Source organism: Herpailurus yagouaroundi, unplaced genomic scaffold, assembly GCF_014898765.1.
Source record: "Herpailurus yagouaroundi ecotype Mexico unplaced genomic scaffold, PumYag 163, whole genome shotgun sequence".
Classification (NCBI taxonomy): Eukaryota; Metazoa; Chordata; class Mammalia; order Carnivora; family Felidae; genus Herpailurus; species Herpailurus yagouaroundi.
In genome coordinates, this window is record NW_024412404.1 from 27,679,009 (window position 1) to 27,689,747 (window position 10,739).

Genomic DNA, 10,739 nt, shown 5'->3' on the forward strand with positions numbered 1-10,739 from the left:
AGGGAGACACAGAATCGGAAACAGGCTCCAGGCTCTGAGCCATCAGCCCAGAGCCCGACGCGGGGCTCGAACTCACGGACCGTGAGATCGTGACCTGGCTGAAGTCGGACGCTCAACCGACTGCGCCACCCAGGCGCCCCGACAGTTCGCTTTCAAAGCCAAGTGTCTTACTGACATTTAAAGACATCTTTTGCACCCAGTATGTGCTTGACCAGTTGGTCAGTTGGGTCCACTAATATTATTTTTCTTCTTTCTAGATGGGGCAATGATAATAGTGAATGCAAGCATGAGAAGAAGTTTAAAAACTACAGACCCTAAAACCCAGCGAGAAAGGCACCTGCAGTCCCCACTGCCATAACAGGTATGGAACCAACCCAAGGAAACACTTTCGGGTGTCAGCCGCTGTGCTGGCTCCACTGGACATCGGGAGACGAGAGGGAGAGGTGGAGGGTGAAACCAAATTTATGACTGCCCCATCTGAAGCCAGGGAAATCAAATCAGAATTGAAGAAGTTATCTGAATAAAGGCCTCTCTTCTTCCCAAGGCAGGAGAAATGTGGTTACAGTAGCTCCCCCTTATCCATGGTTTTGCTTTTTTGCGATTTCAGTCACCTGCAGTCAACCACGGTCTGGAAGCATGTATGGTCCTTCTTTCTGATATACAGTCAGAAGGTCAGTAATAGCCTAACCCTACTTCACGGTGCCCACGTCATTCACTCCCTGCCATCTCCTCACATAGACGTTTTATCATCTCACATCATCACGAGAAAGGTAAGTACAGTACAGTCAGATTTTGAGAGAGAGAGAGACCACATTCACATACCTTCTATTACAGTATATTGTGATAATTGTTCTACTTATTATTGTATACTATTGTATTGTGATAATTGTTCTATTTACTATTGTATACTATTGTATTGTTGTTAATCTCTTCCTGCATCTGATTTATAAAGTAAGCTTTATCATAGGTTAGACATAGTATGGACAGGGTTCGATATTACCACCCACAGTTTTCAGCCATCCACTGGGGGTCTTGGAATGTATCCCTCATGGATAAGGGGAAAATACTGTATTTTCTGAATACTCCAAATATCAGTGAACATCTTTTATTTGCGTGTGGAATTATGACACAACCCAAAATCAATTAGGGTTCTTTGGCCATGCACAACAGAAACAGAAACTGGGCAAATTCAGCTGAAATAGATGAGTATTAAAAGGAAAATGGAGCCCTTGCAGACTCCAGGTGAATGGTGAAGTCCCAGCCTGGGCAAGAGTGAGCAGACAGCTCTGCCGCTGGAAAGAATGTCCGAGCACATTTCCATCCCGGCATCACTTTAGAAGAAACACTACAAAGGGCCTGGCCTGGGTCTCACGTCTGCTCTTGACCTGGGGAGATCTCGGCAGGCACCTTGAACTTTCAACCCCACCAAGACGAACCACAGCGGAGACAGGAAATTGCCCCAAAGTTATCAAGTGCTTTTACTCAGAGGAGATGGATGGAAGCTGAGCGTTCAAAAAATAACAAATATCTGCTAATGGGGGTGGTATTTAATTGGCTGGGAGTTGCTTACTTTAAGATTCTAAATTTAAATCTCTACTGTCCTATTTTCACGTAAATGTGGAAGTATGGAAACCCCAGTACTACCATTAGGGAGCACAGCCATTGCCAAGACCAAGACCCCAGCATTCAGGATGCCGGAAGCCTCCCTGACTGTATTGGCAGGACCTCAAGATCCAGAAAACTTGACTCACCGTGGTCGAAGCCACTAAAGTCCCCCGCCCCACCCCAATCACACAAATCCAGAGCAGGTAGCTCTGGCACAGACTCACCGCTCAGCCATGTCATTGATGACCCAGGACTGTCCTGCCCACCAGGTCGTCCTCAGCATATTGGTCTTTAATTGTCATTGCCCGTTCCTCAAGATTGCAAACTGAAGGCCTCGGTGTTGTGAGCTGAGTTGTATTCCCCAAATTTTCACATGTTGAAGTCCTAACCCCCAGGACCTCAGAATGAGATCTTCCTTGGAAATAGGGTCATGGCAGCTGTAATTAGTTAAGATGAGATCATTAGGGTGGGCTCTAATCCTAAAGGATTGATGCTTTTATAAAAAGGGGAAGTTTGGACAGAGAGAAACACAGGAAAGACAGTGAGAAGACACAGAAGATGGGCATCTACAAACCAAGAAGAACGGCTTGGAACAGACCCTTTCCTTGCAGCCTGCAAAAGGACTTATCCCGACTGACACCTCGATCTGGGACTTCCAGCCTCTAGCACCAGGAGATACTTTCTGTTGTGTAAGCCAGCACTTTGTGGTGCTTCGTTGTGTCAGCTCTAGCAAACAAACACACTCCATTCCAGGATTTGTGTCCCCGTGCGAAGCAGGAAGAGGGCGTCAACAGGGTGGAGACCACAGGGATTGTTCCTTTGATCAGAAAGGCCAGAACTTTCCCTGACATCCAAATGCTCCCACCCCTGTGACCAGAGGCGTGCCGCCTAGAAGGGGAAGCCTGTGAGGAAGGGAGTGAGGCTGGCCAGCCAGCAGGGCCCGAGGGCTGAAGCAGATGTCCTCTGCCCCCTAAAAGGCCTGTAATATGCTTTCTGGGAGAAGCAGCCCTGATTTTCAAGGCAGGGCTGAGGAGCACGTCATTAGAGGCTTTTGCAGAGTGCATTGGGGGTTTGCTAAAATTTGTGGTCCTTCCTCTCTCCAGCACAGCCCGCTCAGTTCTCCCATTCATAAAACCAGGTCTGCCTGCCAATGAGTCAACACTGGAAACCCACCGGAGGGCTGTGGTCGAGACACGGGAAACAAAAAGCCCCAAAGAAGGCTGGCCTCCAGGACTGAAACACAATGCTACTGGCCCAGCAGCCTCAGGCCTGGGCAGGACACCTCATGCGCTGTCCCCCATGTGGGGCCAGGACAGGACAGGGATACAAGGTGTGCAGGCCCTACCTCCCTGATGGAAGTATCTTCATGTTCCATCCCCTAAAGCCCTGGCAGTGTTATCCCTCCAACCAGCCAGCCAAGGAGGGAAGAATTCAGCCTTGCCAGCTTCTACTGCCGATGGGAAGGAAGCCACTGTGTGACAGTGTCATCTGTCAGCTGACGACTCAGAGCACCCTGCCAGATGTTCACCGTCCCAAATGCCCACCACTTGGGCCCATGCTAGGGTCTACACTTGCTACTTTAGCTGACTTGTCATATGCTCCTTGACTTTTCTCCTGCCTGGGCTAGGCCTGTTCCAGGCAGCGTAAGTATGTACTTCGGGAGAAGCGGCCAGGGTCCCCAGCAGAAGCAGCATCTCAGACAGGACTCAGAAGGAAATGCAAGGTACAGCCCCACACCCATTAGGATGGCTACTACAAAAAAAAAAAGAGAGAGAGAGAGACAGAAAATAACAAGTGCTGGCAAGGATGTGATGACACGGGAATACTATTCAGCCTTAAAAAAAGCAGGTAACAGGATGGAAATGGATGATCCTTGAGGACATTCTGCTAAGTGAATCAGCCAGCCATAAAAAACCAAATATGGTGTGATTCCACTCGTATGAGGTGCCTAGAGTAATCGAATTCATAGAAACAGAAAGTAGACAGTGGCTGCCAGGGCTGAGGTCGGCAGTAGGGGGGAGTGGGGAGTGGAGCTGGCGTTTAACGGGTACAGAGTTTCAGTCTGGGATGTTGTAAAAAGTTCTGGAGAGGAATGGTGGTTGCATCAGTATGAACGTACTTAACACTACCGAACTGTGCACTTAGAGTGCTTACGTTGGTAAATTTTATGTCCTGTATATTTCACCACAATTTTTTTTAAAAAAGAAGAAAATCTGGGGCACCTGGGTGGCTCAGTCGGTTGAGCATCCGACTTCGCTCAGGTCACAATCTCATGGTCCATGGGTTCGAGCCCCACATCGGGCTCTGTGCTGACAGCTCAGAGCCTGGAGCCTGCTTCAGATTCTGTGTCTCCCTCTCTCTCTGGCCCTCCCCCCGTTCATGCTCTGTCTCTCTCTGTCTCAAAAATAAATAAATGTTAAAAAAAAAAAATTAAAAAAAAAAAAAAAAAAAAAAAAAATTTATTAAGGGACCATAACAGGCCATAAGAATTTGGGAGACCCCAGCACTTGGAGCTATTCAGGAGGAATGGGAGACATCCCCCCCCCCATCCCCGGGAGCCCCCAGGGAGAAGGGGAGCAGTGTTGCTGGGCCCAGAAAGAGACCAAGGCCTGGGGAGGGGCCATAGCAAGGGAGGACCACAGCATTGCCAAGACCCCACACCGTAGCCAGAATCAGGGATGGGGGAGAAATGCCAGGGATTCTAGGTCTTTCCAGGCTGCACCCAGCATCTCCCAGTGGTCACACCCAAGGGCAATTTAGAGAGTTGAGGGGTCCCGGTGATGCAGGCTCTTTGGGATTGTGCCCTCTTGGGGTGGCTCCAGGACAAGTTCAATGAGCAGACAGACAGTCTAGCGGCTCCTGAGCTCCTGGCTCTTACAGTATAATGATGGGATGGGCAACTTAACTTTAGATTATGCTCAGTACCACAAAGAGGATGAACCAGGTACTGTGAGAGAAAGTGGGGAGGGGACACCCCCATGGAATGTCAGGGAAGACCTCTCTGCAAAAATGACACATCTGAACTTTAGACATTGTCTTGGGCAGGGTTCCCCAGAGGAGCAGAACCAACAGGATGTGCACATACAGAAAGAGATTTATTTTAAGGACCTGGCTCTTTCAGTGATGGGGGCTGGCAGGTCTGACATCTGCGGGGCAGGCTGGAGACCCAGGGGGGAGTCAGTGTTGCAGCTGCAGTCCAAGGACTGGGGGCTGAATCCTCCCTTCCTCTGGGGAGCTCAGTCTTTGAGATGCTGCTCACCCGCAGCATGGAGAGTAAGTAATCTGCTTTTCCCAAGGTCTATTGATTTAAATGTTAATTACATCTTAAAATTACTTTCATAGCAACATCTAGATGTGTTTAACCAAAAACTGGGCACGAGGGCCCAGCCAAGATGACACATAAAATTAACCACCACAGGCACCATTACCCATCTGGACCAGTGTGTAGCTCTCACAGGGAGCCGCTAAGTCGGATAGCCTGTTCATGCCCTGCACGTCTTTCTTTTGCAGAGAAAAAAAAAAAAAAAATCCCACTTTGCAATTTGCGTCTGGTCACCAGGAAGCTCTAGTTTTGTGGAAAGAGGGCTGCATCTAACCCCTCTAGAACCGTCACCCAGAGGCACCCGCTGGCTGACCGGGGGACAGTCTTCCTAGCTGGCGGACGATGCAGGGGAATAAGAAGTGCACGGACGGGTTCAGCGACTCCTCGAGCATCGGCAGTGTGCTGGACGATGCAGACAGGGAGGTGAGCAGCCTCACAGACCGGGCGTTCCGAAGCTTGTGCATCTCAGAGGACACATCCTTCCACGACTCCGACCTGACCCTGTCCCCGGATATCACCCGCCAGGTGTTTGGGAGTCTTCACCAGGGAACGGTGAGCCACACCCACAGGAAAAGCGGTATTTGGAGCCAGTTACCGTCACAAGGCACCGAGCATGCGGGCTGGGCAGCCACGTTCCAGCAGCTACCCAAGTACGTTCAAGGGGAGGAGAAGTATCCCAAAAGCAGCCCCCCACTGACACCAGCCCAGAGGAGACTGGAGGTGCCAGTTTCCGGCCTGAGGAGCAGCAACAAGCCTGTTTCCAAAGTGTCATCGCTAATTAAATCCTTTGACAGGACTGAGAGCCAACGCTGTGACAGCAGGCCCCCAACCAGTAAGCCCCCGGCTCTCAAGAACCCCCCCAAATTTGCTCCTCTTCCAGAAAGTGGCGTCAACTTCTGCTTCGATTCTGCCTTTCTGACTGTCAGGAGGGTGCCCGCTGAAGTCTCTGGAGCCCATCAGAGTAGCCACCAGCGTGGCAAGAAGCACGGAGAGCAGGAGTCCCCCAAGAACCCCGAGATGGCCTGTCACAGCTCCAGCAGTTTCCTCCCAACACCTGAAAACACGGCCAATGCGTTCGAGTCAAAGTTCCCCTCTCCTCCCCACAAGCCATCCAAGGGCGAGTCTGGAAGAGGTAAGGAGTGGCCTCGCAAAGGGACCTTTCTTCATAGTGAAAACAGTGCTTTTGAGTCGTGGAATGCCCACCAACCACGGCTGCCCGAGAGAAAGGAGGCTGCTGACCCTGTCCCAGAAAGCAAAGCCCCCAAGCATTACGAGAACACGCCCTTGTTAAAAGAGCCCCCGGCCTCTGAGCACAAAGTCTCCCCCTGCCAGGCCCGGGCCAGCTGCAGTCAGGAGGAGAACAGGCTGGCAGCAGGGGCTCTCTCTGCATCGGGACCCTGGGGACCTCGGGATTCGGGGCCCCAGGTATTCAGTACAGAGGGAAATTCTAGCTCCCAGCCCGACCTTCAGGGGAAGCCCACCCAGCCACCATGGAGGAAACCAAAGTCCGGCAAAGGAAAGAAGGAAAGTCTACAAGATGCATCGGAAGAGAAGAAGCAGGCCACCAGAAGAGGCCCAGCCTTGTACACAAAGCACAATCCCCAGGGACAGTTTCCAGAAAACGAGGCTCTTGACATGCCCATGGACCCCAACGAGCATTACAGCCCTCCTTTCAACATCAGTAAGCTTCTGACCCCCATCATACCCACCAAGAATATCCTGGAGCCATCTGACAGCCAGCCGGTGGAGATAACCCCATCACCCTCAGGACAGCTAAACGGGTACCAAGAGAAGGAACCCAGTGAATGTCAGTCTCGGGACAGCTACAAATCCAAAGCCCCTAGCCTGCTGTTCAACCTGAAGGATGTACGGAAGCGTGTCAAGAGCACATATAGTCCCTCACCTCTCTCGAAAGGCCTCGAGGAGAAAACCAGGGGCAAGCAAGAACCCGTGAGCAATGGGATCATCCTTCCCAATGGGCTTGAGGAGAGCCCTCCAAATGAGCTTTCTAAGGAAAGGGCAGCTGATGCCCCTTCTGTGTCACACATCAGTCCCCAGATGGACCCTAAAGCTGACCCTGGTACAGCCTCTGTGGACAACTATCTAACTCTTAACTCACCTCCAGCCATCACCCAAGCCCCCTTCTCCGTCAATGGGGAGGGAGCTGACAGAAACAGCTATGAGAAGGACGATGGAGAACCGGAAATGGGCACCACCAGGTCTGGGAAGTGTCCAGAGTCCAGGGAACAGTGCCCCAGGAAGCACCTGTCTCTGCGGCTTTGCAGTAGAGAGCCTGAGGCAGGGAAGGCTGCAGAGAAACCAAAGACTCCCAGCCTAGAAAAGGGGTTCTTGAGATCCGTGTCTCAAGAGACAGAACCCGAGAGAGAGGCAGGACTTCAGAATCCAAACTTCAACCAGAAATTCTCCCCAGGGCCTCTCTCTCCCGAGGAAGAAGATGTGTTTTACAGTGACAGCCAATCGGATTTCATGCCGTGCTTCAAAAGTAAGGCCAAATTCAGCACCAGCTCTTCAGACCAGTCCTTTGCCTCCTTTGAGGACCAGCAGAAGACGTGGTTCACGGAGAGCCAGCAGGAAGACAGGAGGAATGACGTAAGTGCAGGTGACAGTCAGAAGGACGAGAAGGAGAGAGCAATAGGGAAAGACGAGACACAGCACGGTGCCTTAAGTAACGGGCAGGTGTGCGTGCAGGAGCACAGCCAGGGGGCATCGCCGCAAGGAGAAGGGGAAAGCTCATCTGGATGTAGACCCAGGAAGGCCTCGAGAGAGGAAGCTAACTTCAGAGGCACTTGGATCGCGGGAAGTAAGGATACAACCAGAGACCCTACCCCCTCGCCATCTTCCACTATGAACAAGCACAAACTGTTTGCAATTAAAGACAACACCCTCAGGGCCACCCCCGTGATAAAACCCATCATGTTGCCCCTCCTGAGGGCCATGTCATCAGAGGACCCTCTGGGCAGCGGCCACAAAGAGGAAGACCTGCCAAAGCCAGGCTGGGGAGAAGAGGCTGGTCTTTGTGGCCCTGAGAGCCAGGAAGTGGCCAACACGCCTACAGCCGCTAACACGCAGGGCACACACTTGAAGCGCATGGCCTGGGAGAGCACAGAGGACCACGGGCAGGTGCCAGCCCCAACGGGGAACATCGCATCTCCTCCACTCGTGGCAGAGGCTGAAGGGCTGAAGCCACCCCCAGAGGCTGCACGTCGAGTTGTGGCAAACGATGGCAAGAACAGCTGCACAGTCCAGGGGAAGCTAGATGCTCCAAGGTGCATCCCCACCATCGCTTTGCCTGAGGGCGACCCGGAAGACCAGCCACCCCCACAGCAGCCGGGAACCTGCTGGGAAGAGCACACACAAGATTTCAAAAGTCACTTATTGTCTACACCCCGAGCGGGGCCCCCGGGGAGAAGACTGGTCCCCGGTGAGATGGCAACTTCCCCCAATGCCAGCTCCCCGGATGGGAGCAGCGCGTGCTCCCCTGCCGCCAGCAGCGTCTGGGACGATGCCTCCCAGGCCCCCAGCGAGCCGGGCCTGCTGCCGGGGGAGCCTCCCCACACCAGTCCCTGGGCCAGCCCCTACTCTGCCAGGGTGGCCCGCAGGGAGGACCTGACCCACGCCCTCACGTGGGAGGCTGGCTCGGACCCCCAACTTGAGCCACCTGCAGAAGACCTCAGGACACTTTCTCCAAGAGGCTTGGTGCTGGACGCGGCCGCCGGCTCAGCAGGCCTCCCTGAGAAACCAGAACTTCCCGCCCCGCTGGAGAGGGCGGCCAGCAAGCCTCCTGCAGTCCCACCCAAAACAGAGAAGGCCCTGCGGCGGGCAAAAAAGCTGGCCAGCAAGAGGAGGAAGACCGACCAACTGCAAGAAAAGCATGGCGAACCCCTGGAAGAAAAGCCATGCCTGGAGGACCTTGAACGAGGGCCACCAGCCCCCGGAGAGAGGCCCCGACCCAGGTGCCCCGGGGTCCGCTCCCTGCCCCCTCCCATCCACCGCCACTCAGTGTCTGCCTTCTCAGAGCCCATCAGGAGGCAGCCTGGGGGATCCCAGTCCCTTACTCCCCTGCCCCCTTACCCTGCCACCCAGAAGGTTCTCCAAGACCCCCAATCTGGAGAATACTTTGTCTTCGATCTGCCACTCCAGGTGAGAATCAAGACCTTCTATGACCCCGAGACGGGCAAATACGTCAAGGTCTCCATCCCAACCTCGGAGGGGGGCTCCCCGGAGCCACCCCCGCCAGACACTCCGGATGCTCCCTACATGCTGTACCCCCACTTCCGGCCCCTGCCCGTGACGGCCTTGATGCCTCTGCGCTGCTCCTCTCAGCTGTCTGCCCCCACCTTCCTAAGTCAGGGCCCTCACACCACCGAGGCAGCTGGGCCCGGGCCCCGGAGGGCCCGCGAGGCCGGCCTGCAGCTCCAGCTGGGCCCTAGGCCTCGCGGCGATGCCACCCGGCACTCCGCAGGCCAGCGCCCTGATGCTCCTTCCCCAAGCCTGGGGGAGGAGGGGGGAGATGCCCCACGCCTGGGCATCATCTCCACCAACGACCTAGAGGACTTCGCCACAGAAGGCATTTCTTGAGAATTGCATCTGATTAATCTCCCCGCCCCCAGATAAACCCAGAAGAACTTACTTCCCCTTTCCCCAAAACAATCCACACACACACACACACACACACACACACACCAACACATACTTAGCCATGTGAGATCCCTAAATTCCCAAAAGAAGTAGGGATTCTGAGAAAACCCCACCTGAAGGGCTTCTCTCCCTGGGAAGGTGCTATTTGCATGACTGGGTCCCTCCCAAGCCCCTTCCCAGATCCTGGATCTGCTCCACTGACCCCCTCTCTCTTCCCCTCCCTTACTCCCTGGCCTCCTCTGGCTATGCCCCTGGGGCGGGTCCAGAGGATTCCTAATGGCTGCTCTGCCCCAGCTGCCCACCTTCTTCTTCTCAAGGGCTGGCTCATGCAGTAAGCAAACTCCCAAGGCCCCCAGAATCGCTGCAGTGCGCTGAGCTGAGCCCTGCCCGCAAGCAGACCACCCAGCCCAGCCCCTCCAGGTCCAGCGTGGTATAGACAACAACTCCACCCTCGCTCCAACGCAGCAGCCATTTCCAGTTCACTGCAGGCAGAGATGGCTGAGGACTGACCCAAGGCAATCTTGCAGAAATGTTTATCTGGATAGAATGGGTTTTCTTTACTGAGGAAGCTTTCCTCTGAAGGCTATTTTCTGATCGACAAAAGGCTACCTTTTAAAAAGTGAAACACGTTTGCAGATGTGATTCTGTCCTGGACTCCTGTCTCTCTTCTCTGGGTCGGGGTGGGTCTCCACCGGTGAGTAAAGTGCCTTGTGCCTTCCAGGCCTTCCATCACCACCGGGATGCGGGGGCTTCGTGTCTGAACAGAGCAGCCTTGGCACCCACCACGGTCCCGGTGTCTCTCCTTGAGCCCTCGGCACCTGTCCATGCCTTCTCGGGGCCAGGCTCTCCATTCCTGTTGGGAGACAAAGAGGAGGAAGACCCAAGCCCACCATCAAGGCTGGCCCAAGGAATTGAGTCAGGCCCTAGCTGTCCCAATCTAGTGACCAGTGCCTGTGCCCTGTACTCAAAAGGAAATTGCATTTTCCCGACTCCCTGGCCTTTGGGGATGTGGAGGGAAGTATGTGAATTAGGTCAGGGGAGCAAAATACGATAACCGTCTCTGTACTTCTGAGAATAGAGAGAGTCTGTGAGCCGATGCCCACTGCGGGCAACTGTGCTAAGAAGGAAAGCAGGCCTGTCCCCACAGGCTTCC

The 10,739-nt window shown here is 53.9% G+C and overlaps 1 protein-coding gene across 8 annotated transcripts in view; it reads left to right on the forward strand.

Moving 5' to 3' along the window:
• The window catches only part of CUNH10orf71 (chromosome unknown C10orf71 homolog), a 29,463-nt gene extending 19,223 nt beyond the window's left edge, over positions 1–10,240 (forward strand). For 5 of the 8 annotated variants that reach the window (XM_040485709.1, XM_040485713.1, XM_040485708.1 and 2 more), the window contains 3 exons: positions 258–361; positions 608–770; positions 5,116–10,240. In XM_040485709.1, coding sequence (XP_040341643.1) covers positions 5,270–9,526 — 4,257 coding nt within the window. In that variant the 5' untranslated portion in view covers positions 258–361; positions 608–770; positions 5,116–5,269 and the 3' untranslated portion in view covers positions 9,527–10,240. Of the gene's footprint in view, positions 1–257; positions 362–607; positions 771–2,743; positions 3,329–4,559; positions 4,565–5,115 lie in introns of those variants that run through there. The other 3 variants (XM_040485711.1, XR_005793535.1, XM_040485710.1) reach the window with 3 other exon arrangements.
• Positions 10,241–10,739: the final 499 nt, after the last annotated feature.